At 59.6% G+C, this 27,641-nt stretch overlaps 1 protein-coding gene across 1 annotated transcript in view; it reads left to right on the top strand.

The window, feature by feature from the left end:
- The window catches only part of TAFA5 (TAFA chemokine like family member 5), a 151,105-nt gene that overhangs the window by 100,547 nt on the left and 22,917 nt on the right, over nt 1-27,641 (top strand). The window contains exon 2 of the mRNA XM_055565991.1: nt 8,780-8,929. Within this exon, the coding sequence (XP_055421966.1) occupies nt 8,780-8,929 (150 nt within the window). The remainder of the gene's footprint in view (nt 1-8,779; nt 8,930-27,641) is intronic.

The following is a 27,641-nucleotide window of genomic DNA, read 5'->3' as shown; positions in this document are numbered from 1 at the left end:
GAGCTGGCCTGGAACCTTCTAGCTGGGGAGGGAGCTCTCTAGGACCTAGACGTGGGGCTCCTCTGCCTCTGACACCCCCAGCAAAACCTACACTGACTGGCCCACTCGCTGCGGGCTCTGTCTCTGGAGGCCCTTCCCCACCGCCGGCCAGCCTTGCCCACCAGGCCCAGCCTCAGTGGTCCCCGGTCATCAATCCCGGGGCCTGCTTGCTGGGGCTGCAGCTGGAACACACCACACTTTTTTGCGCTCCTGCAGGTCGCAAGTGGACACGGGTCTCACTGAGCCGAAGTCAAGGTTCAGGCAGGGCTGGGTCCCCCCAGAGGCTCCAGGAGGGCGTCTGTCCCTTGTGTTTCCCTAATTTTGTGGCTCACGGCCTCTTCCTTCCTCCAGCCCCCGAGCCCAGCATCACCTGACCCCCCCTCTGCGGTCAGGCTCCCTCTGCCCCCTTAGAGGGACGCTGTGATGCCACGGGTCCCAGCGTTATGGCCACACTCAGGACCTTCACTCACCTCTCCACCAGTTAAGGCGATGCTCGCCTGTGTGAGGCTCCAGGGTTTACGGCGTGGGCCTCTCTGGGGCCATGTTTCTGCCGGCTCCATGGGGTTGTTTGTAACCCTGGGTCTTGCTGTCTGTGGCCCTGGAGCCCGTCAGGAGGCTGTGACCTTAGCAAGGAGGCCCACAGCAGCGGACGGCCTGTGCCCACCCTCATCACCCTAACCGCTAGGGGTCCATAGCTTTTCCCCAAGGAGTCTGCTCCGACCGACAAGGCTGTGATCCCACGTGGGCCCTGCGGGCTCACCAGGGAGTGTGGGATGGAAAGGTGGGGTCTGCCCTCCTCAGCGTGCAGGCCAGGAGACAGAGGAGAGCACCCACAGGACGTGCCCTGAGCCCCCGGGGCAAGGCCAGGCCGCTGGAGTCCAGGCTCAGATGGCCCCTCGCATGAAGAGGTCACAGGGCACCGGGGGGCATGTCCAGCTCTGACCTGCAAGCCTCGCCCACCCCCCTGTGGAGTCTGTCCTGATATGGGGAGCGGGCTGCGTGGCCACCAGTGTTCTCCCTGACTGCCTCGCCCCCCCCTCAGCTAGAGGGGGAGGGCTGGAAGGTGGGGTGACCGGGTGCATGCCCACAAGTGTCCTTTCCACAGGGACCTGTGGTTGTGAGTGGGCCGGGCCCAGTGTGGACCTGGGGGCTAGGGGCCTAGCTGAGGGGAGCAGGGCTCTGACGTCAGGGAGGGCAGGCCAGGGGCCTGGGAAGGCCGGCGGTGCAGGCGGAGAGGGGCCAGTGCTGGGCCTGTGAGTCCTGGGGGGCTTGGTCCCCACCTAGCATTCTCCAGGGCGGAGCACAGACCCACACGCCCACAGCCGACCTTAAAGCCATCTGCCCTCTGCAGGCCCAGCCTGGGCCGCTTCTGATGACCCTCCCCTGCCCGACTGAGGGCCCAGAACCAGGAACCCACAGCTGCTCCTGGGGGAGGCGTCCGTCGCCCCACGTGGCGGCTGCAGGAGCATCTCGGGGGCCTCCATCGGCTCCTGCGTTTCCGTCCCGCAGCCCTGCGATCTCCCATCCCAAGGACGCGCGTCCCGCCCCCGGCGCTGCCCTATGCTCTGCAGGTGGCCGGCCGGCCGTGGTGGAGACAGCAGGGGCGGTCCCCGACGGCCCGCGGTAGTTTCTGCGAGCTCGGGTCACGCAGCGCCCCTGCGGCTCCTCTCTGAGCCTGGGTGAGCCTGCATGCTGGGGGCGGGGGGCTCGGCCCGTGGGGGACACTGGCTGACCGCGGAGGTTGCCGTGGCAGCGCTGGGGGAACTCGAGTGCAGGCTCTGGAACCCGCTCCACTGCTGGGGTCGCAGCCCGCCTCCTTCCTTTCGTATTACAGGTCCCTCCTGCACCTGCTCTCCCGCCGATGAAAAGGCCAGGCCCTCGGGGCGCCCGGGCGAGCATTGCAGGAGGGCCTGCCGGGCAGGCGTCTGTAAGCCAAGGCCACTCCCGGAGCTGGCAGCCGTGAGGGGACCCTCTCCTTCCTCCCCCTGCTCCCCCGGAGCCCTTCCTGTGTCTGGAGGCTGCAGGACGGGCCGGGAGGCACGCAGGGGGCTCCTCACACAGAAGGTTCCAGAAGGCGCACCGGCCACGGGAGGGGCCACCACCTGCCCTTCTTGTCCCAGCCCATCCGGGTTCTGCACAGGAAGGGAGGATGTGGCCATGGACAGGAGGGGCGGCGACCAGGGAACCAGCTGGGACGGGTTAGCGGGCAATGGCACCCCACTCCAGTACTCTTGCCTGGAAAATCCCATGGATGGAGGAGCCTGGTAGGCTGCAATCCATGGGGTCGCTAAGAGTCGGACACGACTGAGCGACTTCCCTTTCACTTTTCACTTTCATGCATTGGAGAAGGAAATGGCAACCCACTCCACTGTTCTTGCCTGGAGAATCCCAGAGACAGGGGAGCCTGGTGGGCTTCCGTCTACGGGATCGCACAGAGTCGGACACGACTGAAGCGACTTAGCAGGGGCTTGCATACGATCAGAGGCTTTGCTGGGAAAGCCATGATGATCCTTCCCTGGTGTGCTGACGGGAGTGGTCAAGGGCTGACCCACAGGGCAGGGTGAGCTCGTTCAAAGGCTCATCTTTAAGCTGGGAGAAGGCGGGTGTCGTGCTCCGAGCCCTGAGGCTCGTCTCTCCGTCAGCGTGGCCTGTCCCCCGATTACCCCCGCCCTTCCTGACAGGCCCCCAGTGGAGCAGCATCAGGCAGGGTCGCTGGGGCAGGACAGGGCAGGGGCACTGACCGCCCAACGTAGCCAGGACCGTCGGACTCCGCCTCTGAGGCCGGCAGTGGGACGGAGGGTCAGAGGTGAAAGGTCAAGTTGGCGCTGAGTGGCAGCGTATCGCACCCGCCCGGCTGGCACTTTGTCTGCCGTGTGTCTGGGCCGTTGCAGGTGGCTGGCAGCCTCTCCTCTGCAGGCTGGGATCTGACCGCTGACCCCTGGCATGGCCCCCTCTCCTCTGGGACCCCACACTGGCGGGGTCGGGGTCTGGAGTTCCCAGGCCCGTTCCTGTAACTGGAGAGGTTAGGCCGGCCCCGCAGCCAGCGCCCAGGCACGCCTGGACCCTCTCCAAGAGCAGAGCTGCCTCATCACCCAGGTCTTCCCTCCTGTTGGGGACCTGCCCAGGCCCTGGTCTTCCTCGCCACGCGCGTGCCGAGTGCTAAGCCAGCCGGTGGTCAGCTCCAGCCCTGCTGGCCGCCTCGTCCGCCCTGGTTTCATCCTCATGCAGGCACGGGCTGACGTCCATGATCTCTCAAGGCTCCAAGTGCCCGTCAAGGCAGCCTGAACCTTTGTCCTGTAATATATCCTGCCAGACACCCTCCCAGACGGATGTCGGCGCAGCCTGGATACAGCGGCTGGCGTGGGCTCTGGGGGCAGGTGGGCGGGCAGGCGCTGCAGGGAGGACCCGGGCCAGCCGAGTCACCGTGGAGCCCTCGCCCCTCAGGCCAGCCTTGGCTGCCCTCTCCACGTGGACCGCCCCCCCAAACCTCCACCAGGATGCACAACGCTCCTGGCCCTGAGAAGTGACCCCTGACCTGCAGTTTCGCATCACGTGCCTTTGGACCTCTCCGCCCATCCAGTGGCTGGGCTTGGGGTCTAGGTGGTGGCTGCCTTGGTTTGGGGACCATCCTGGGGACATCGAGGGGCTGGTGTCCAGCCATCCTGCCTGCTCTGGCTCAAAGACTAAACAAAACCTGGCCAAGTTGATTCACTCGGCCAGAACATAGCAGCAGAGGCTACGCCCCTGAATTCGCAGAAGACAGCGACTGTCCACAGCCTGCAGGATCCCGGGGACCAGGAAGTCCCCGAGAGTGGGGGCGTGGTCCACAGAAATGTTCCCCAGCATCCCTTCTCCAAGCCCCAGGCACCCAGCCAGGGTCCCGTGGACGTGAGAGTGACGTCTGTGAGCTCTTTGTGCAGACAGGGAAGAGAACGGCACACACCGTCCAGCGAGATCATCAAGGGCTGGGCGCAGCTCTTGCCCGTCCAGCCCAGCACCGCAAGGGAGCTGCGTGGCCGGCAGGGGCAGTGCTGGGCCCCTAGCCCCTGGGGCCCTGTGGGTGGTGGGCGTCCCCAGCCCCCGGTCCTGGGGGCATGTTCAGCTGCCTGGATCACTTGGCCACAGGGCCATGAGCACTGCAGGGTGGGCCCCTCCCAAGCAGGGCTCCCTCCTTGGGCTCAGCCTCCATGCCCGGTGGCTGTGGTTCATCCTCTGTCTCTGTCCCTGCAATGGGGACCAGGCCCCCGCACAGACCCTCGCCCTGCAGCTCACAGAGCGTCTGCACCCGAGGCTGGGCAAGGTTGCCTCCCATGTCGGTGGCCACGATGGGGCTGAGAAGTGACCTGGCCTCTCCTGGGGTGCCTCCCGCTCCCCCATCCCAAGTGGACTGTCCCAGGGGACCCCCAGCTGCAGGCAGAGGCTACAGTGTCCAGGGTAGGGTGGCCAGCTCTTTTCCTGGAATGAGGTCCCCACGAGTGCCAGGGGACAAAGCCAGGCCACAGAACTGTGGGTTTGCACAACCCCCCACACGCACTCTGACTGCGGCCGCTGTCCAGGGGCCCAGGGAGGCGCTGCAGGAAGGCAGCCCGTCCCTGGGGGGATAAGCACCCTTTCCTTGCGTTTCCCTCTGGCATCTGGTCTTTGTTCAAGACTGTGCTGCTGCCTGGCTCCCAGCAAAGCCTCTTGTTTCTTTCCATCTCCACAGAAGCAGCGTGTCAGCCCTTGCACCCCTGGGCACACACGTGTGTACACACAGGCAGTCTCATCCCTGAGCCCCAGAGGGCCTTGGGTCCTCGCTGGGCTGGGGATGGGGGGTGCAGGAACAGCGGCCGGGGGTCTCGGAGCCGCCTCTTGCAAGCGCCTCGGGTCTCTTGGAGCCTCTGTGCTGGGCCTGTGTGCTGGTCCTGGCCCACCGTGTCCCTGCCCCCTCGCCCTTCACGTGGGCCGCTTGCTTCCAGGAGTTCTGGCCTCTCAGTGCGTGCTGCCTGCCAGCATCATTGGGGGGCAGTGGAGCCAGGGGCGAGGCAGCAGGCTTTGAGCATTTTTCTGTGAGGTTCTCCAGGGGTCACTCAGGGACGAGATCTGAGACCCAGCGCAGCAGGGAAGATGTTCTCAGTGCAGGTTGAGGCCCGCATGAAAGCCCTGGGGTGAAGGCCAGCGGACAGAATCCGAGTCTGCCGACAGCCAACCCCAAATATGAAATCCAGTGGTGAAAAATAAGAGCTGGAGACCCCAGGGAAGCTTGCAGGGCAACAGAGAGAGCAGGTACAGACGGCCGGACGGCGTGTGCCTGGGGTGCACTGGAAATAAACCAATAAACCAGCCCTGTGTTCTCCCGAAGGCGCACGGAGGAGTGTGTGCTCACGGATCCTGGGCCAGCCCGTTCCCCTTGGGCTTTTCTACACTCAGAGGCGAGTTCCCTTGGTTTTGTATGTTGATGGCGTCTCTGAAAATACATTTAGGTGGCCCTGATCCCTGCGAAGGTGGCCGCATTTGGGAATAGGGTCTTTGCATCTGTGGTCAAGCTAAGATGAGGTTGTTAGTGAAGTCGCTCAGTCGTGTTCCATTCTTTGCGACCCCATGAATTGTAGCCTACCAGGCTCCTCCATCCATGGGATTTCCCAGGCAAGAGTACTGGAGTGGGTTGCCATTTCCTTCTCCAGGAGATCTTCCCGACCCAGAGATTGAACCCAGGTCTCCAGCGTCACAGGCAGACGCTTTCCTGTCAGAGGCACCAGGGAAGTCCTGACCTTGTTAAGTGAACCCTCATCAAGTGCCCAGTGACCTCGTGAGTAGAGCAGGACGCGCGGAGGCGTCGTGACATTGGGGGCAGACGTGGGGCCTACGCGGCTGCGAGGCGAGGACGGCCCCCGGGCCCCAGGGAGCAGCACGGTCCCCCACAGGGCCTGCCGATGCCAATGCCGCGGTTTCAGACGTGCAGCCCCAGGATGCCGGTGAAAACTCCGGGGGGCCGGCCCCCGGCCTGTGATGGCTCTTTAAGGCCCCAGACACGGACCGCTGCCCGTGGCCCTGCTCTCAGCCCCATCTCTGCGTGGGTGCCTGTGCGGAGGAGTTGGGGTGGGGCCGCTGGCGGCCTTGGCCTCCCCTCCCCCAACCCCCTGGGCTGTGGTCCAAGGTCATGGCACCAGGTTGGGGGGATGATGGTCAGGTTGATGGCCACCTGGGGCAGGGCACATGGATGTGGAAACCCTCTCCATACCCTGCCGGTGGTCTTGCCCGGCCTCCCCCTGGCAGTGAGGGTCCAAGCACCAGAGGCGTGAGGTGCCCAGGACAGGGGTTTCCTGCACTGGGCTGCCGATGCCAGACCCTGGTCAGGTCACGGCTTGGGTGGCAAGTGCGTGGCTGGTCGGGCGGTTGCTCCGTTAGTTAGCAACCAGGGCTCGGGACCCCAGGAGACGTGGGGCTCTGCTGGCCACTGACGTCAGCCAGAGGTGGCTGGGGCCCAGGTGGGCCTCAGTGAGGACTAGGGACAGTGGAGCAGGCCCGCGGAGCTTAAATAACAGCTGGACAGAGCCCGTGCCGCGGCCGACCGCACAGGGCAGTGTGGGGCCAGCCTGCCAACCTGCGTCCTCGCGTGAGCCCCCGTGACCGCGCCCTGCAGGCTGTGCCCCGCCTGTCATGAGACGCAGTCTCCTCGTCCTCCCGGCACACATCCCTGCTGCCTCCGTGCGTCTGCCGAGTGACGTACATGTCTGTCTGTCTAGTTTCACCCCAGTCCTGGTGGTGTCTGTAATTTTGTACGTAACTGGTTCGAGCACGTTAAACCTGCCGCTGCAGCCTCAGCCTCGGGGGGCTGTGCGGTGTCGGCCTGAGAAGGGGCTCTGCTCAGGAAGGGGGGTGTCCCGACAGTCGGGGAGGAGGTGGCTAGGGCCCCACGTCCTCCTCCTGCGCCTGTGTGGCCCCGTGAGCTGCCCACCACGGGCCCCAGGTGTCTGGCTTGGAGTCACTGCGCATAGCCCCCTTCAAGCCCAGGGCCAGGTGATGCAGACACCCCTGGGCCTCCTGGGTGAGGTCACACCCAGGTGCAGCTTCTCCCGGTCAGGGCGGCCCCAGCAGCTCTGGGCCAACGGAGCTGGTGGCTGCTCCGGGCACTCTGTCCTGCCAGCTCATGTGGTGCTGCCCGGGACCCGGCCCCAGGCTGGGCTGGGGACCTGGAGGTGACCTCAGGGACAAAAAGGCAGGATGGGTCAGTGCAGTGGGCTGCCTGGAGGAGGGGACCAGAGGTGACGCAGTGCATCAGCAGGGCCCCTGGGGCTGGAGGCCACCAGCTGGTCCCCCACAGGGTGGACTCTGCCACCCCCACCCCGGCCCTGCAGGTGGGGCCCCTCTCCTGGGTGTCAGCTCCCCACGGTTCCCTTGTGAGCTGCGGCGTGCTCCCCGACCCGTCTCCCTGCTGAGCTCGTGGGGTGGACTGGGATCTGTAGGAGGCCGTGTCCCCGAGCTGGGAGGGCCCCTCAGGGCCGTGTCCAGCACGCTTTCTCCCACGGTGGTCCCAGGGCCACGCGGGAGGCAGCATACAGTAGGTGCTTATTATTTGCTGAGGGAATGAGTGAGGCAGAGAGTGAGTGGACACCCTGGTGGAGACTGTGGCCACGTGGCGGGGCAGGATCTGGCCCACGGTGCGGAGGGGCCACCAGGAGCTCTGCGGTGTCTGGGGTGCGTCCTCCGTGGGGCGAGCGGCTGGGCCGCCCCGTCCAGTGTGACCGCTCAGAGCATCGTGGTTTACGGGGAGCGGGCCCTGCGGCTGGGACATTGGCCAGGCCGGCTCCTCAGAGCGATGCCTGCTCTCCCTGGCGGGTGTGTGGGTGCGCACGTGCGTCTGTGGGGCTCAGGGTCTGTGTGCCTCTCGGCCCTGGCGTGTTCACACCTCAGTCCTGTGTCCATGTAAGCTGTCCTCCGTGTGCACGCGCCAGGCGTGTGGACTGCGTGTGTTTGCACCTTATGTGTAACTCTGTGTGTGTGTGTGTGTGTGTGTGTGTGCAGTTCACGTGCACACACGTGAATAGGTGTGTGCCCAGCAGGGGCGGAGAGGAGACCCTGGGCGGCCTGGCCTGGAGGTTAGCATGTGTGGCCCACTCTCCCTGGTGGAGTGGTGGCCAGCGCAGACCCCAGAGGTCCTGGGAGAGGGTCTGGGCTGGTCCCCCCACTCCAGGTCGGCCTGGGCCGCCATCGCCAAGCTCCATGCAGCCCCGCTCCTAACTCGGGACTGGGGGTCAGTCCCTTCCCTCCTTCCTTTCTGGCCGGGACGGAGACTGGCCACAGGGAGTGTCCTGTCACGAGGGCAGGGCTTCCAGTGCCCCGCCGCGTGAACGGTTAGGGCACCGGGGTGCCCTGCGCATGAGGGCAGGGCTCCCAGCGCCCCGCCGCGTGAACGGTTAGGGCACCGGGGTGCCCTGCGCATGAGGGCAGGGCTCCCAGCGCCCCGCCGCGTGAACGGTTAGGGCACCGGGGTGCCCTGCGCATGAGGGCAGGGCTCCCAGCGCCCCACCACGTGAACAGTTAGGACACCGGGGTGCCCTGTGCGCATGTCGGCGTTCACAGGGCCGGGCTCACGGCATCGCTGGCTGCGGTTCGGACGTCCCTCGGGGAGCGGCCTCGGTCCGCACGCCACGCTGGGTCCTCTCCATGGGGCGGGCTCCGTGGGGCAGGCGCTGCATGGGCACCACGTGGGCTGGTCCCCGGGGCGCGTCCGCTCAGCTCGCCTGTGCGTCTCTTGCAGGTCAGCTGGCCGCCGGCACCTGTGAGATTGTGACGCTGGACCGCGACAGCAGCCAGCCGCGGAGGACAATCGCCCGGCAGACGGCCCGCTGTGCCTGCAGAAAGGGGCAGATCGCGGGCACCACCCGAGCCCGGCCCGCCTGCGTGGACGGTAAGAGCCCAGGTTCCCCTGGCGCCTGCCTCCCGGCCGTCCGGGACGTTCCGCCTCGGCCCCCTGCTCGCTGGACGGGGCTCCCAGCAGACACCTTGGGCTGCCTGCAGGAGTGGGGCCTGGGGCACCGCGGTCCCCACGTGGCCTGAGGGCGTTCCTTGGCCGGTCAGGTTTGCTATGGGCGGAGTGGTCCGAGGTGCTGCCACGGGGTGAGGGGCCCGAATGCCCATGAGGCTGTTGCCCTCTGGCCTGGCAGGTGGCAGGTTCCCCAGGCTCCCGGGACAGCCGACGTGCTCCGGAGGTGGGCTGGCAGTTCCCCAAAGGCTGAGCCGTCTGGGGGACGAGACGTGTCCTGTTAGCATCCTTGCCTTGGGGACCATCCTCGGTCTTCACAGAGAGAGGAGCCCCTCACCTTCCATCAGGCACTGCCGTGGGCGCAGCTCCTGGTGCAGGGGATGCCGAGGGCACCGTGCGGGGTGCAGGGCGCTGACCCGGGGGGCCCAGCAGGAGGCCTGGGCATCCGAGGCCGACGCGGTGGGGATACCAGCTGGGGGCGGGGCGGCAGGCGAGCTGGGAGGGCACAGGCCACAGTGGGCATGGGAGCCAGGTGCCCCGCCCGCCCCGTGGCTCTGGCAGGGTAGACCCCCTCTTCCGGGTGGGCTGGGGGCTGCTAGGGCCTGCTGCGTTGGTCTGGGTTCCTTGGGGTGGGTGGCCCCACGCGGGGTGTGGGAGCCTTGGTTCTGCAGGGGACTGGGGGGGACGTGGTTACAGCAGCCCGTGAGGCTGGCTCCGAGGTGTCAGCCGGTCCATCCCGCAGGGCGGCAGGGTCACGCGGGGTCACCCGGAGCTGGACTGGGACCCGGGCTCTTCCAACTGAGCCCTTGCTCCCCTAGGGCCTCTGCGTGGGCTCTGGGGTCCCAGGCCTCTGGTTCAGTCTGCTGCCCCAGCCCGGAGTGGTGCCCCGCCAGCCCCCTGCTCTGACCTGGGGCGCAAGGAGGCCCCCTGGTTGAGTCTCCTGCCTCTGCCCGGAGCCCCCCTCTGCTCTGACCTGGGGCGTGGGGAGGCCCACTGTGCCTGCAGGGGATGGTGGTGAAGGTGACGGAGAGGTGGCAGGTGTGCAGACACGGGCGAGCTCCGGGCACCGAGGCCAGAGATTCATCAGCAGTGAGGGCAGGCCTGCATCGGGAGTGGGGACGCGTCATCCCAGTGCGGGGGCGGGGGGGGGCTCTCTGAGGAGCTGGCGGGTCCCAGGGCGGCCCCCACAGCGAGAAAGGCCCCCAAGGAAGGGATCAGCAGGGCCATGAGCCCCACGCCAGGGGGGCCTACTCAGGAACCCACCAGGTCAGCAGCAGCCTCTCCAAGGACTGTCGGGGACCTGGCGGGGAGGCGACTCTGCTCGGGGCCTGGAGTCTGGAGCTGTGGCCCCACCGGGCCTCCAGCAGGACAGGGAAGCCCTGGGTGAGGGCGCACCGGTCCAGGCCCCGGTGCCCTGGGCACCTTTGGCTGCAGGGGCCTCACCCGCACAGCCTGGGGTGTCCAGAAGCTCCCTGGGGGCACACAGGGCTCTGGGACCACCCCCCAGCCCCAGGACCCACCCTGCTTCCCTCAGGCCCGTGGCCGTGGCCGCTGGTCCAGAAGGGCTCCCTGGGCATGTTGGGGGAGCCTGGATGGTCAGGAACTGCCATCCGGGGCTGGAGCGAGTGGAAGGGTGGTGCCGGGGCTGCCGGCACCCTTTGAGGGTCCAGAGCTGGTTTTGTCTCTAAGAAGCCTGGTCTTTGTTGAGCATCTACCCATCAGCGTCCCGTGGATGGGCTGTGACTGAGCAGCCGGGTGTTCGTGCGTGGTGCTCGCATCCTTGCCTTTGGGACCCTTCTCAGAAACAATCACCAGGGCTCCTCCAGGAGGACACGCCTGGCTTCCGCAAGGCTGCTGCGCTAACCCTGGACCTGGTCAGCCCCTCGGGTCCCGGGTGGATCGTCGTGACCCCAGCGAGCTGGGCTGAGTCCCCGCATCCCGTGTGTCTGCAGCTCCTGTAACTCCAGCCGGCCAGAGCGCCTTCGAGTGCCTTCTGGCTGGCGTTGATGGATTCTTCCTGGCTGAGAGGGAGGGACGGGGTGGCGCAGGCCTGGCAGGAGCTCACGGCCCTGCTCCCCTCCCCTCTGCTCGTTAGCTCTGCACGCCTACCGGGGAGTCGGGTCAGAACTGATTACTAATTGAATCCGGGTCTGCTCATCCGAAACCGCGTCCTCACCCCTCTCCGGCGAGCTCCCCGCGCCTCAGGAGCCGGGTCCCAGAGACCCAAATTAAACCCAGCCGTTTGCAGGGGAGGCCACGCAAACCAGTTAGTTGGCATTTTTCTGCACAGTGGGCATTTCCAGGCTGCCATCTAATTTAATTTTTGCTTTTCTGTTTGCTTGCTCTGTGTGCATAATGTTTCCTCACCTGTGGATTGTGTCAGTGAAGAGGAAACTCGCTCTGCGTGTGTGTGTGTTGGGGGGGTGGGATTGGAGTTTGGTGTGAGCAGGGCTTAAACTGGGAGGGAGGGCCTGTGCTGACCCCACCCCCCATGTTCAGTAAACACGGGGCCTTAAAGTACCAGAGCCCAGCTGCCTCCGTTCACTTATTTATTAGCATCATTCATTCATTCACACACTCATTGAATCAGAGAAGGTGCTTGCTCCTGGAGGGAGGCGAGCTGGAATGGAGATTGACTCTTAGGGTGTCCAGGACCTAGTACCTGGGGTGCTGGGGGCTGGGGTCCAGGCTGTGGGACCCCAGAGTACAGCCGTCTCTTCCTGCGCATGACCTTGGCAAAGCTGCATCTCCAAGGGGCCATTTGAGAGGGTACTGAAGGATGGATAGGAGCTCACCAGGATAGCATCTCTGTGAAAGGAGGCGGGGCGGGGGGGTGCTGGTGGTTAGACAGCAGCTCCTGGCCATGTCTCAGAGCCTGAAGTGTTTCCCAACAAACTGAAACCACCGCCCCCTCCCCTGCCACCTTGAATGCAGGTGACCCAGGGCACCTGGCTAGGCTTGCTCCCACTCATGGGACCGTCAGGGAAAGAGGTCCTCACTCAAACAAACCCACCGTCCCTGCCTGGATACAGAGCGCCACCCGCCGCCTCTGGTGGGCTCCATCCCACACCACTGCTGCTCCCGGAGGCTCTGGGGGCCCCACCCCCCGGCAGGTTCCCTGGTGGTCCCGATGCCCCGAAGCATCCCTGGGAGCACCGAGGCCGGGTCCCCAAGCCGCACCCTGCCCAGCACACAGCAGGCCGTCCATCCACGAGCAGCCCGCCTCCCTGAACTGGCCTCTTCCCTCATAAAGAGAGGTCCTTCCCTACCGGCTGAATTCTCCTGAAACTCTCCTGAAAGGAATCAAAGCAGAGGAAGCAGCATGGTGCCCGGGCCGGGCGTGCAGTGGGGAGAGCGGAGGTGCTTTCAGAAGCGGCACTGCCTCAGCCATCGGGGAGGTGAGGCTAAGAGTCTCAGCCAGGCCCAGGGGGACCCCGGAGCCTTGTGGCGGCAGTGGGCAGGTCTGTTGTAAGGTCCACCGCGGCCCCGAGCAGGAGGTCGCAGCCGGGGTTGGCGCGGCCTGGGGAGGGTCCCCAGCCGGGCTCTCCAAAGGCCCTGCGGGGCCCGCTGGCCACTGCTGCCCACCAGCCCTGCCAGGAGCCCGCCTGGCCGCCAGGCACGGCACCCTGAGCAGGGGACGGACACGTCCGGGTCACATGCCTCAGCGTTAGGGCCAGGCCACATCGTGCGCCTTTCCTTTCCGGGGCGCCCGGGAGGCGGGGCCCAGGGTGTGGGCTGGAGACCCGGGCCCAGGCCTCATGCGTAATCACTGCTGTGCCTGCCTCTGCCCCCGCGGGTCAGGGTAGAGCATCACACCTCCTCAGAGTGGGAAGGCGGGTGGGGCTCCAAGGCCCGCACTTGGTGGCTGTACCAGCCTCGGCAACCACCTGTGCCCATTGGCACCCTTCCCAGCAGTTTAAAGGCACGAGGGTCGGGGAGGTGGGCTTGGGAGGGGCCTGGGCACAGACGGCTGCTGTGGCTTGGGATCAAGTGAAGACCCAGAAGAGGCTCCACGATGGAGCCCAGGAGGCTCCTCACAGGCACATGCAAGGAGCCGAGGGTCCAGAAATGAACCCTCCGGGCACTCCAGCCGATTTTCAACACGGGCACCAAGACCGCTCAATGGGAAAGGAGAAGTCTTTTCAGGGGGTGGCACTGGGACGTCTGGATCCACGTGCAGCAGAGTGAAGTCAGATGCCCGCCCCACGCCACGCACGCAGACGGCCTCAAGGTGGATCGAAGTGCTCAGTGTTCAAGGGCGAAGACGGCAGAACTTGTAGCGGGACGCTGCGCGGACTCTTTGTGACCTTGGGTTTCGCAAAAGGTCCTTACGTGCGACACCAGAGCGCAAGCAGCAAGCAGAAGAGCCATTAGATGAGATCTCGTCCAAAGGAGAAGCTCTGGGGCTTCAGAGGACACCACTGAGGCAGTGAAAAGACAGCCCACAGAACGGAGGAAACATTTGCAAATTGTGGATCTGATAAGGGACTTTTATCCAGAACATATGAAGAACTCCTACCACTCAAAAATGAGAAGACAGTTAACACAATTTTTTGAAAATTGTCAAAGGATCCGAGCAGACACTTCTTTAAAGAAGACGGGCGTGAATAGCTAATAAGCCCCTGAAAAGACACCGGCCACCGTGAATCAGCAGGAACCTGCACGTCAAATGCACGATAAGACACCCCGCACACCCCACAGCGTGGCTGCAGTCGGGCCTCAGATGATCGCAAGTGTTGCCAAGGATGTGGGCAATCAGAGCCTCATACACCAGTGCCGGGAGGTGATGGGAAGCAGCTGCTTTGGAAGAATGGTCTTGATTAAACAAGAGCTGTCCTGTGAGCTGACAGCCCAACTGTCAGGGGAATCCCAGCTCTTTCTCCAGGAGGAATGAAACCACATATCCACTGTGTCGGCTGCAGAAGGTACATACCGTGACGGGTGTGAGTTGAGTTTTATTTGGGGCAAAATGAGGGCCGCAGTCCAGGAGACAGCCCCTCAGTCAGCTTCTAGAGACCGTTCGCTCCAAGAGGTAGAAGGGAAGGTCAGTATTTGCGCGATTTTGGTGAAAGCGGAGTACATTCGATCAAGCACATATCTTTTACAGAATGTTTCTGCTGGTCATGAAGAGTGGGCATCACCTGGAAGGATTATAGTGCTTTTCTAGATACAAGGAGATGCAAGAATCAGGTTCATAAAACCTCCTGAAAATACCTAACTATCTGAAGACCTGTTCTGCCAGTTTTTTCCCAGGACACAGAGCACCCCCTTACTGATCTCCACCCTGAGCTCCTTCTGGGAGTTGTTGAAGGTCAGCAGCTGCAGCAGCTCACGATTTAACCCTTGTAGGGGCAGATGACAAGCGTCAGTTTGTGGCTGGCGACTCAAAAATTTGTCCACACTCACTCACAGCAGCCTTCGCCATAGCGGACAAAAGGCGGAAGCAGCCCGTTAGTGGAAAAACGGGTCAGCTGAACAGCGTGCCCATAAATGGACATTACTGAGCCAGAGAAAAGAATGAGATGTGACACCGGATCGGTGTGGACCAACCTGGAAAGTGTGCTGCTCTGTGAGGAGGCCAGACCCCAAGGGCACGTGGTGTGTGATTCCACGTACGCGGAGTTTCCAGAACAGGCAGATTCGGAGAGACAAGGGGCTGGTCCGTGGCTGCGGGGGGCTGGGCAGTGATGGATGAGGGGACAGGGTTTCTTCTGGGGGGTTGAGGGGGTTAAAGTGAAAGTGTTAGTCGCTCAGTCGTGTCCGACTCTTTGCTACCCTATGGAGTCCATGACGTCCTCTGTCCCGTGGAATTCTCCAGGCAAAAATACTGGAGTGGGTTGCCATTCCCTTCTGCAGGGGATCTTCAACCCAGGGATCGAACCTGGACTGCAGACAGATTCTTTCCTGCGTGAACCACTAAGGTTAAATCTGACGTGGACACACGGCTCTGCACACACTGAAACCGCTGAGGGTGTGCGCTTCTGAGTCGTGATCTGTGAGGTGTGTGAACCCCCCGCCACATGTGAACAGAGTAGATGAGGAGGGTGAGCTGGGAGGGGGTGCCTGGCAGACTTGTGCCACAGTGTGGGACTGGCACCACCGACCCTGACGGGTGAGGGTCAGGGGTGAGGACAAGGGCTGTGCTGCAGCCCGGCGGGTTTGGAGCTCAGGTCGGAGAAGGTCTGATAGGGTAGGCGAGTGTACACCACCGTTCCTTAGACTGAAGGCAGGGCCCAGCGTCTGTTTTGCAGGATGTGGTTAAAAAGCACGTAACTGGGAAACAGACTTGCAGAGAGCTTCAAGTCCCGGCGTGCTCTGCTAGGTCCAGCAGAGCCTGGGGGGCCCCTCCCTGTCACACCGGCCCACTGTGTCAAGAGCAGTTTGGTCAGCGGCCCCCATCGCGGCCCGGGAAGGGCAGGAGACCGGGACGGGGCTGAGATGCTCAGAGCAAAAGGGAAGCAAATGTGAAGTCACTTAGATGCTGGTGAAGAAGATCGGGAGCTGAGAAGGACAGAGAAGCTGGGAGTGGCTGGGAATCCCCAGGAAAGGGCTGGGACTGGGGCCAGGGCCGCCTCGGAGGGGAGCCAGAGGCCCAGCGGAAGGCCCGTAGCCGGGAGGCCGGAGCCTTGGCGTTTCAGCACCCAACCCTCTGGATCATCTCGCTTCTCCCCGGCTTCACTGCAGGAGTGCTCGGATGGGGCCCAGAGGCAGAGGCGTGAGATGAGAGGAGGGGGCATCACGGGGCAGCACAAACCTGACGGAGGCTGAACCGGGCAGATGTGGCAGGGAAAATCCAGGAAGGCTTCCTGGAGGAGCTGGGCCCTGTGATCCAGGGAGGCGGCCACGCTCCATGGCCCTGGCTGTGCTAGACTCCCAGAGGTCCTGTAACAGGAGGTGTCCATGAGTGGCCACCCCACATCCATGTCCATCCCTGTCCAGACCCCCCCAACCCGCTCTCTCTGAAGGGGAAATGCAGAGAGGACAGCAGGCCCCAGTTTTGGGGGAAAAGCTGTCAGGTCTTATAATACTGAGATAAGTGAGTTCTGGTGTGCATTTAAAACCCTGCATGTGCGTTCTGTGCCGCTGTGAGGCCTCCAGCTGGCTGGCTCAGCTCTCTGAGCTGTGGGCAGATGGACAGCAGAGGTGAGCGAAGGCCCAGCCCTGCGCTTCCTCACCTGGGTCACCTGCCCTCTGGCACCTGCAAGCCCCACCCCGTGCTGCACCCGGCAGGCTGGCAGCGACCCGCGAGGGCCGAGAGCCCCACCCCATGCTGTGCCCGGCAGGCTGGCAGCCACCCGCGAGGGCCATGTGCTCCATGTTCAGAAGTGTTGTGAGCTGACTGCCCTGCACAGCCTTTATCACAAAGTTAGTCACTTAAATTTCTCTCAGTTCAGTCGATCAGTTGTGTCCGACTCTTTGCAACCCCATGAATTGCAGTACACCAGCCCTCCCTGTCCATCACCATCTCCCGGAGTTCACTCAGACTCACATCCATCGAGTCAGTGATGCCGTCCAGCCATGTCATCCTCTGTCGTCCCCTTCTCCTCCTGCCCCCAATCCCTCCCAGCATCAGAGTCTTTTCCAATGAGTCAACTCTTCGCATGAGGTGGCCAAAGTACTGGAGTTTCAGCTTTAGCATCAGTCCTTCCAAAGAAATCCCTGGACTGATCTCCTTCAGAATGGACTGGTTGGATCTCCTTGCAGTCCAAGGGACTCTCAAGAGTCTTCTCCAACACCACAGTTCAAAAGCATCAGTTCTTCGGTGCTCAGCTTTCTTCACAGTCCAACTCTCACATCCATACATGACCACAGGAAAAACCATAGCCTTGACTAGATGGACCTTTGTTGGCAAAGTAATGTCTGCTTTTCAATATGCTATCTAGGTTGGTCATAACTTTTCTTCCAAGGAGTAAGTGTCTTTTAATTTCATGGCTGCAGTCACCACCTGCAGTGATTTTGGAGCCCAAAAAATGAAGTCTGACACTGTTTCCACTGTTTCCCCATCTATTTCCCATGAAGTGGTGGGACCAGATGCCATGATCTTCGTTTTCTGAAAGTTGAGCTTTAAGCCAACTTTTTCACTCTCCACTTTCACTTTCATCAAGAGGCTCTTTAGTTCCTCTTCACTTTCTGCCATAAGGGTGGTGTCATCTGCATATCTGAGGTTATTGATATTTCTCCCGGCAATCTTGATTCCAGCTTGTGCTTCCTCCAGCCCAGCGTTTCTCATGATGTACTCTGCATATAAGTTAAATAAGCAGGGTGACAATATACAGCCTTGATGAACTCCTTTTCCTATTTGGAACCAGTCTGCTGTTCCATGTCCAGTTCTAACTGTTGCTTCCTGATCTGCATATAGGTTTCTCAAGAGGCAGGTCAGGTGGTCTGGTATTCCCATCTCTTTCAGAATTTTCCACAGTTTATTGTGATCCACACAGTCAAAGGCTTTGGCATAGTCAATAAAGCAGAAATAGATGTTTTTCTGGAACTCTCTTGCTTTTTCCATGACCCAGCGGATGTTGGCAATTTGATCTCTGGTTCCTCTGCCTTTTCTAAAACCAGCTTGAACATCTGGAAGTTCACAGTTCACGTATTGCTGAAGCCTGGCTTGGAGAATTTTGAGCATTACTTTACTAGCATGTGAGATGAGTGCAATTGTGTGGTAGTTTGAGCATTCTTTGGCATTGCCTTTCTTTGGGATTGGAATGAAAACTGACCTTTTCCAGTCCTGTGGCCACTGCTGAGTTTTCCAAATGCGCTGGCATATTGAGTGCAGCACTTTCACAGCATCATCTTTCAGGATTTGAAATAGCTCAACTGGAATTCCATCACCTCCACTAGCTTTGTTCGTAGTGATATTTTCTAAGGCCCACTTGACTTCACATTCCAGGATGTCTGGCTCTAGGTGACTGATCACACCATCGTGATTATCTGGGTCATGAAGATCTTTTTTGTACAGTTCTTCTGTGTATTCTTGCCATCTCTTCTTAATATCTTCTGCTCCTGTTAGGTCCATACCATTTCCTTTATCGAGCCCATCTTTGCATGAAATGTTTCTTTGGTATCTCTGATTTTCTTGAAGAGATCTCTAGTCTTTCCCATTCTGTTGTTTTCCTCTATTTCTTTGCATTGATCGCGGAAGAAAGCTTTCTTATCTCTTCTTGCTATTCTTTGGAACTCTGCATTCAGATGTTTATATCTTTCCTTTTCTCCTTTGCTTTTCGCTTCTCTTCTTTTCACAGCTATTTGTAAGGCCTCCTCAGACAGCCATTTTGCTTTTTTGCATTTCCTTTCTATGGGGATGGTCTTGATCCCTGTCTCCTGTACAATGTCACAAACCTCCATCCATAGTTCATCAGGCACTCTGTCTATCAGATCTAGGCCCTTAAATCTATTTCTCACTTCTACTGTATAATCATAAGAATTTGATTTAGGTCATACCTGAATGGTCTAGTGGTTTTCCCTACTTTCTTCAATTTCAGTCTGAATTTGGCAATAAGGAGCTCATGATCTGAGCCACAGTCAGCTCCCATCTTGTTTTTGCTGACTGTATAGAGCTTCTCCATCTTTGGCTGCAAAGAATATAATCAATCTGATTTCGGTGTTGACCATCTGGTGATGTCCATGTGTAGAGGCTTCTCTTGTGTTGTTGGAAGAGGGTGTTTGCTATGACCAGTGTGTTCTCTTGGCAAAACTCTATTAGTCTTTGCCCTGCTTCATTCCGTATTCCAAGGCCAAATTTGCCTGTTACTCCAGGTGTTTCTTGACTTCCTACTTTTGCATTCCAGTCTCCTATAATGAAAAGGACATCTTTTTTAGGTGTTAGTTCTAAAAGGTCTTGTAGGTCTTCATAGAACCGTTCAACTTCAGCTTCTTCAGCGTTACTGGTTGGGGCATAGACTTGGATTACTGTGATATTGAATGGTTTGCCTTGGAAACGAACAGAGATCATTCTGTTGTTTTTGAGATTGCATCCAAGTACTGCATTTCGGACTCTTTTGTTGACCATGATGGCCACTCCATTTCTTCTAAGGAATTCCTGCCCACAGTAGTAGATATAATGGTCATCTGAATTAAATTCACTCATTCCAGTCTATTTTAGTTCGCTGATTCCTAGAATGTTGATGTTCACTCTTGCCATCTCCTGTTTGACCACTTCCAATTTGCCTTGATTCATGGACCTGACGTTCCAGGTTCCTATGCAATATTGCTCTTTACAGCATCGGACCTTGCTTCTGTCACCAGTCACATCCACAACTGGGTTTATTTTTGCTTTGGCTCCATCCCTTCATTCTTTCTGGAGTTATTTCTCCACTCATCTCCAGTAGCATATTGGGCACCTACTGACCTGAGGAGTTCCTTTTTCAGTATCCTATAATATTTCCTTTTCATACTGTTCATGGGGTTCTCAAGGCAAGAATACTGAAGTGGTTTGCCATTCCCTTCCCCAGTGGACCACATCTGTCAGACCTCTCCACCATGACCCTCCCATCTTGGGTGGCCCTACAGGGCATGGCTTAGTTTCATTGAGTTAGACAAGGCTGTGGTCCTAGTGTGATTAGATTGACTAATTTTCTGTGATTATGGTTTCAGTGTCTCTGCCCTCTGATGCCCTCTTGCAACACCTACCATCTTACTTGAGTTTCTTTTACATTGGGCGAGGAGTATCTCCTCACCGCCGCCCCTCCTTACCTTGAATGTGGAATAGCTCCTCTAGGCTCTCCTGCGCCCGTGCAGCCACGGCTCCTTGGACGTGGAGTTGCTCCTCCCGGCTGCCACCCCTGGCCTCGGGCAGGGGGTAGCTCCTTCAGGCCGATGCCCCGGCCTTGGGCGTGGGGTAGTTCCTCCCAGCTGCTGCCCCTGACCTCAGATGTAGGGTAGCTCCTCTAGGCTGCTGCCCCTGACCTTGGACATGGGGTAGCTCCTCTCAGCCGTTCCTGCTCCGTCGCAGCCTGGCACTCTCAGCTGCTGCCCCAACCTCGGATGTGGGGTAGCTCCTCCCAGCTGCCGCCCCTGACCTCAGATGCGGGGTAGCTCCTTCAGGCCGATGCCCCGGCCTTGGGCGTGGAGTAGCTCCTCCCAGCTGCCGCCCCTGACCTCGGATGTGGGGTAGCTCCTCTCAGCTGCCGCCCCTGACCTCGGATGTGGGGTAGCTCCTCTCAGCTGCCGCCCCTGACCTCGGATGTGGGGTAGCTCCTCTCAGCTGCCGCCCCTGACCTCGGATGTGGGGTAGCTCCTCCCAGCTGCCGCCCCTGACCTTGGATGTGGGGTAGCTCCTCTCAGCTGCCGCCCCTGACCTCGGATGTGGGGTAGCTCCTCTCAGCTGCCGCCCCTGACCTCGGATGTGGGGTAGCTCCTCTCAGCTGCCGCCCCTGACCTCGGATGTGGGGTAGCTCCTCTCAGCTGCCGCCCCTGACCTCGGATGTGGGGTAGCTCCTCTCAGCTGCCGCCCCTGACCTCGGATGTGGGGTAGCTCCTCTCAGCTGCCGCCCCTGACCTCGGATGTGGGGTAGCTCCTCTCGGCCGCACTCTATGCACCATCGCAGCTGCCTGCTACTTAAATTTACCTGTACATAAATGATACTAAAAAGAGAGATACCAAAGAAAGATATTCACCTTAAGACTCTAAAAAAAGAACAATCTAAACCCAAATCAAGTAGAAGGAAGAAAATTAGAATGGAAACAAATGAAACAGAATAGAAAAAAAACCAGTGGACATCTGCTAAACCAAAGTTAATTATTTGAAGGATAAACAAAAATATCAAAATTTTATTTTTAACTAGTCTAATCAGAGAGAGTAAAAGGCTTAAATTCCAAAATGAGAAACAACTTAATAGCTGGCTGCCGACACATTAGGAAGCTCGGATGAAATGGACACCTTCCTGGAAAGACAAAAGCTGACTCAAGAGGAAATGGAAAGTCTGTGTAGACCCATGAGACGTCAAGATAATGAGGTAATCATCTAATAGTATCTCAGCAAGAAAAGCCCAGGATCAGATGGTTCCCCTGCTGAATTCTACCTAATTCAGACAAGAATTAATGCCAACTCCTCTCAAACTCTTCCAACAAAAATATAAGAGGAAACGTATGTTGACTTGCTCCATGAAGCTGGGTTTACCCTGAGAGCAGAATGTGAGGGAAAGTCGTGACAAGGAATCAGCAGCGGGCTTCTCAGGCGACTTGGTGGTAAAGAATCTGCTTGTCAATACAGGAGACTTGGACTCAGTCCCTGGGTCGGGAAGATTGCCTGGAGAAGGAAATGAAAACCCGCTCCAATATTCTTGCCTAGGAAATTCCATAGACAGAGGACCCTGTCTGGCTACAGTCCATGGAGTCACAAAGAGTTGGACACAGCTGAGTGACTAAATAACAGACCTGATAAATATAAATGCAGAAATCCTCCAAAAAGACTCACAAACTGAGTCCAAAAGCATAGGAAAAGGACTATACGTCATGACCAAGTGTGATTTATCTCAAGGAGGCAAGCAGGGCTCAATATAAGAAAACCAGTAGCTGTAGTATTTGTGGGGTTTTTTGGTGTAACTTTATTTCATATTCAAAAAATGAAAATTGCTGATCTTTGGTATTGATAGAATAAAGATCAAAAGTCCCACATTGTGCCAACAGTCACAGAAAAAGCACTTCACAAAATCCAACATCCTTTCAGTATAAAAACACTGAGCAGACTGGAAACAAAAGGGAACGTCTCACCTGACAAAGGGCGTCTGTGAAAAGCCATCAGGTGGCTTCACATTCAGTGGGAAGAGTGGGTGCGTTTGCCCTCGAATCGGGAGCAGGACTAGGATGTCTGCTCTGCCCACTGTATCCACCTTTGTCCTGCAGGCCTCACAGGGGTGGTTGGACAAGAAACGTCAGTAAAAGTCACTCTGATTGGAAAGGAAGAAGCGAAGCTGTCTATTCACAGGCCATGTGATCTTTTACAAAGAAAATCTGAAGGAATCCACACACAGATACACACTTAAAAGTAATAAAAGAGTTTGGCGTGGTCACAGGGTACAAGGTCAGGATACAAAACAATGGAATCTGTCTGCAATGGTAGTGAGCACTCTGAAAATGATCTCAGGGAAACAGTTCCATTTACGGGAGCTTCAGAAAGAGTGAAATACTCAAAAATAAATTCAACGGAAGTGCCAGACTCTTGCTCTGAAAGCTATAAAACAGAAAGCTAATAATGCCACCTCCCTCCTCTTAGACGTTTTCATCAGCGTTTGAGGATAATCAGCACGTAGAGAAGAAAGATCTTTTCAACATCTTGGATGAAATTCTCTCCGGGAGCAGGCGACGCTGTGCCCCAGGGAGCGGTGGGAGCCCTCGTGGTCTGATTGCTGGCACACTTGCCTCATTATTCAGGGAACAGCGCTGGGGTGGGGTCTGCACCAGGCAACAGACAGATCTGCAGGCCGCCTCCATCCCGCCCCACTCCCGCAGCTCAGTGCCATCACAGACCCTCGTCCTCGCGGAGGGAGATGCGGCCAGGAGAGCCTGGTACCCCGGGCTCGCCCAGGCCCCCAGGGAGCCCCTCGGCCTTGCCCAGGATGCTGGGGTCAGGCCCACCTTCCCGAGACGGCTGAGTGTCTGTATGCCCCGGGGAAGGAGGGTGACGTGGGTCCTCAGCTCTGGAGCCCCCGACTCTGGGTGAACTTTAGATGTGGATGTTTTCAGCACCCCCAAAGCAAAGCTACGGTTGACATGGGGGTGACGGAGCTTTGTAAGCAGCTCCTCAGGCCAGCATGCCCGGGCCTGACAAGGGCATCAGGTCCTTGCTGAAAGCCTTAAATGAATCACTGGTTTTATTTCCACAAACACCCGTGGAGAGAAGCAGTGTCCTCCGCCCGTCTTTAAAGACCGAAGACTGAGCCTTCTGGGGGGTGGAGTTTGCCCTGCATGGTCAGCTGCATCGCGGGGGCCCCGGGGTTTCAGAGCCACCGGGGAAGTCGCAGTTCCCTCTGGGAAACACCTCAGCAGGGCTCAGCTGGTCCAGACCTGGGTGCAGAATAAGAATGGCCCAGGTTGGTGGCCTCATCGAGATGGAACAAAGGGTCTTGACCTACCCTGAGACGCCTGGAGGAGGCACGAGACCCCAGGGGAGGGAACCAGGGACTCAGGCTGCAGCGAGCAGGGAAGGCTTCCTGGAAGAGGTGACACCAGCATTCATCCCGGGGCCGCAGGTGTCAGGGGCAGGCGGGCGTCGGGGGCAGCACACCCAGGGCGCTCGCCGGCCGCTAGGCCGATTACTGTCGTGAACAAAGTCTCAGGGATCCGTGCCCTGCAGAGTCTGTGGTTGAGGGTCCCCCTTCCTTCCTGGTGTGGTGGCTGCAGAGGAGCGAGGCGGTGGCCTCTGCCTTCTGTCCACGCCTTGCCCATGTGCCCAGCAGAGGTCACGCCAGTGCTCAGCCTGGTGACCAGGGCTATCCTCAGCCTCGGTCCATCGCCCAGCCCTGGGTCCTGGCATGGGGTACCCCAGCCACCGTGAGGCCCTGCCTGGGGTTGACCTTAAGGAGGGGCAGAGTGGATGCAGCCCAGCCTGCCATCCTGATCGCGTCCAGGCTGAGTCCAAGGGTGGGTCATGGGAGCTGGACACCGAGGGTCCCACCCCTCCCAGGGAGGCCAGCCCTTTCTCTGGGAGCCCAGCTTCCATAGAGCAGTGGACCCAGGCGCCGTTCCAGTTACAGGGCAGGGCCTGGCCAAGAAGTGCGGGTATGGGGGGCCCGTCTGGGAGGGAGGTGGGCCTGCCCCCCAGCGGTCTGGGCAGAGCCCAGTGTCACAGGGATCTCAGTGCAGAGAGGCGTCCATGCTGACCGAGGAGGACCTGGGCTTGGCCTGAGCACTGTCCCCCTCCCCCCGGCAGGTGTGGCCCAGCTGCGGGCGGGGGAGCGGGTGGGCTACAGGGGTCGGAGGCAGGCTCAGGGGGCTCCCCTGGCTGGCGGGAAGGCGCGCAAGGTCAGCAGGGAGGCGGCTCAGGACGGGGATCTGGCCGCAGGCCCTGTGGCCTGACTCCAGGTGGTGACTGCCACTCAGAGCCCTGACACAGAGGGTGGGGGGTCAGCATCCCCTTCCTGCCCTCTGTAGCTGGGGGGCGCAGGAAGGAGGCCCCTAGTAAGGGAGGCACAGAGGCAAGTAAAGTTCTCCCTTTCACTGTTCAGTTGCCAGGCAGGACCAGGCAGAGTCGGCCTGTCTGACGGGCGAGACGGGGCTGGGCGCCTGGGGATCAGAGGGGTCTCGGAAGGGACATGGGCCCTCGGGGCCAGGCGCCGGTGGGCGGCTCTCTGGATCGGCCAGAGGGGTCCTCCCCTGTGCTTCGGCTGCACGTAGTTTGGCTTTACGGTCACCGTGTTGAGTGTCCTCAGCTGACACTCGAGCAGCTGCGCTGACTCAGATTTCATCTGGAACCGGGGAGGACACGATGCTCACGTGCGGGGTCCACAGCCTGGGGGGCGGGGTGCCGCCCCTGAGAGTCAGAGCCACTGGCCCCCCGGGAGCTTAAGTACCCAACTCGTCACAGGTCCTGAGCCCAGCTTCCCGTTTGACCGTGACCCTCACCTCCACCCTGAGCACCGGGGTCTCTCCCGTGTGGACCTGTGGCAACAGCTGGCCTGGCAGTCAGAGTTCCCCAGGGGGCACCAAACCAGAGATGCAGGCGTGTGTGTGCAGAGATGCTTCTCCTTTAACCGTGAGTGCGCCTGGGGAGCCTGAAGAGTGGAGAGGGTGTCCCAGGGCCAGGGGGAGTGAACTGGGCCCCTTCTCCTGCAAGGCCTCCTCTCCAGCACCGGGCGACCTAGGGAATCTGTGTCTGTACAGTTACATACCCATAAATATGCCCGGGTAACACGTTCAGGAAAGATTCCATGACCTTGCGTAGGATTTGGAAGTCCCAAACCAGTGTTTATTCTTTTAAATAAAAACACTTTGAGACGAACACACGCACAGGCGTGCACACAACTGGCCAGCCGGGACGGGGCGCTCCCCCCCGACCATGGTCTTTCCCTCCACCTCCCATCCCTAGTGTCCCGCCCTCTGGAGCCTCCCATAAAAAGAGCCAGACAGAAAGTAGACCTTTGCGTGCAGCTTCGTTCACTCACCGTGTCTGTGAGATCGACCGTGTTGTGTGGAGCGATATTTTACTTTACAGCTGTGTAGAATTCCATTGCATCATTGTCCCATAATTTGTCCGTTTCAGAGAAGATGGGTGTTTGGGTTATTTTGAATTTTTCATCATTGTTAGTACAGCAGCTGTGAACACGTGTGTGTGTCTTGGTAAATGTGCACACTCACACACCGTGGGCATACACGCCCAGTGTACATACGCAGGCGTGGCGGGGTGCCGGTCAGTTATGGGAGGGACAGCCGAAGTGTTTCTCCAAGTGCTGGTACCATCGGACCCGCCTCCAGCCACGTAGTCAAGCCGCCTTTGCCCGGAGCCCTCACCAGCACTTGTTACTGTGCGTCTTTTTACTTTAGCCATCCTCCGGGGTGTAAGCAGTATCTCGCTTTGGAGTTGACATGCATCTCTCTGCTGAGTGGTGATGGTGAGCGTGATTCCTCAGGCTTGCTGAGCAGCTGAAGAGCATCTCTTATTTGTTGGGTGATTCTCAGCAGCTCTTCCTTTAGTCTGCATCCGACTCCTGCCTTGGGGGCTTGTCCTGCTAACATCTTCTCCCAGCCTGGCATGGTCAGCCGGCTTCCCGTGTGTCCACCCACCATGAGGATGGGGGTCTGTGATGTCCCTGAGCCTCAGGAGGGGGGCAGGATGGAGGGGAGGTGGCCTGCAGATCTGGTGATTGGCACAGACCCCCACCCAGGACTGTTCCCTGCATAATGCCACAGGCGTCCAGCAATCAGAGCACGAGGGCTCCCAGGCAATTTCTGGATGAACAGAAACTCCTGTATTAAGCAGGTCTGTTTTACTGGGCTCTCCTCTTAAGCCACGTGCTTTGCAGGTTGGGGGCTGGTGCCTTATGTCTTTCCACGAGCTCTGCCGTCCACATCACACCTGTGGGTCTGTGAACACTTCTCACTGATGTTTCATGTGGTCTCAGATGGAGCTCTGATTGCAGTTCCAGGGTCACTACTGAAAAGCTCTGGTCTTTGGAACTCATGACAATACCATGTGAAGTTCTAAAACATGGTTCTGAAGCAGAGTGGAAGAGCTGGGTTGCTCCTCTGATTGTATTCACCTCATTAGCTAATCGTCTCTTGCTGTCTGATCAGCTGAGAGCGGGGGCTCAGGTCACACGTGTGTCACTGTATATCCTCCCCCCCCCCACCCAGAGCGCTAACAAACCCGTGGCGCCTCTGTGTCCTTCTCCACCTTGATGAGCATCTCAGGGTGAAATCCACGGGAGGAATCCACCCCTCGTTCCCCAGACGGTCCTGGCCCGTGGGTCCTCCCACGGGGGTGCAGGGCAGGCTCTACAGGGTGAGGGTGCTGGTCACTTAGGGGGACCCTGGCCTGGCAGTCTTGTACTCTTGGCCCGAAGGCAGGACAGACAGACAGGCAGAGAGAGGGGTCTGGCTTGTTCCTCCATCCTGGGCTGTCGGCCTGGGCTGCACTGCACCCACAGATGGGAGGATCTCTTCTGTCCGAGTGGTCGGGCAGCCGGCAGAGGACCAGGGCTGGGCTGTCCGGGCTGTGAGCTCTGGGGGGACAGGTCTCTCCTCCCACCGAGGATCGGGCCACGTGTCTTATTCCACATCGTCTGGGCTGGAGCCTGTGTTTTTCCTTCGCCGGTTTGTTTTTAATTAATATGCTTAATTTTTAGAGAAGTTTTCAGTTTACAAAAAAAATAGAGCAACAAGTACAGAGTGTTCCCAGCTCCCCCAAAACCCCGCTTATTGGCATTAAGAATAGTATTGCTGGTGACTTTGCTCCGGCTGAGGAGCTGGTAGGGAGCGACTGGCGTCGACCCAAGTCCACGTTTGTATCAGGTGGGTTTGGCCAAATACTTCGTGTCAGGGACCCATGGGGACGGCATCAGCCACAATGTTGCTCTGCCCTGGAGCCTGCTGTCGGAGCAAGCTGGGGCCCCTCCACACTCTGGGGTCTGTTCCCCAAGACGGGGGTCCCTGTGGCGGGTGGAAGGGAACTGTTACCCAGGGTACGCCTGTGCCCACTGAGATGGGCGACGTCCCCCTGGAGGTCCTCAGGGAGGCAGGTAAGAGGCCACTTCTTCCCTTTCACACCAGGAAGCCGGGGCGACAGTGATGGGGGAGGCAAAGAGCTGGCCTAGTCTGTGTTCCCGAGGGCAGCCCACCCTCCCAGCTCCCGGGGCCCGTGGAGGAGCCAGCCTCGCAGGTGCTGCTGATTCTGAGGCGGCTGTCACCAGGCCAGGGCTGGAGCCGGACACCACGACAGGGGAACCTGGTGCGTCCAGAGACCCTCCTGAGCGTCTGCCAGCCCCCCGGGTGGGCGGTGGGGCCTGGGCCTCCTGCCCCTCATGCAGAGCACCCACTGTGGCCCGTGCCCAGGTGCTGCCCGGCCGGTTTGGGGAAAAGTCTCCAGGCTGCAGAGACCCCTGGGCCGGCTGCTCCCGGAGAGGCTTCTGTCCACACTGGCAGCCTGTCTATCTGGGAACGCCCAGCGGGGCCCCAAGCGCGGGGGGCTAGAGGGCACCAGGGC

This window comes from Bubalus kerabau, chromosome 1 (assembly GCF_029407905.1).
Source record: "Bubalus kerabau isolate K-KA32 ecotype Philippines breed swamp buffalo chromosome 1, PCC_UOA_SB_1v2, whole genome shotgun sequence".
NCBI classification, from domain to species: Eukaryota; Metazoa; Chordata; class Mammalia; order Artiodactyla; family Bovidae; genus Bubalus; species Bubalus kerabau.
This window is presented reverse-complemented; position numbering and strand designations above follow the sequence as displayed.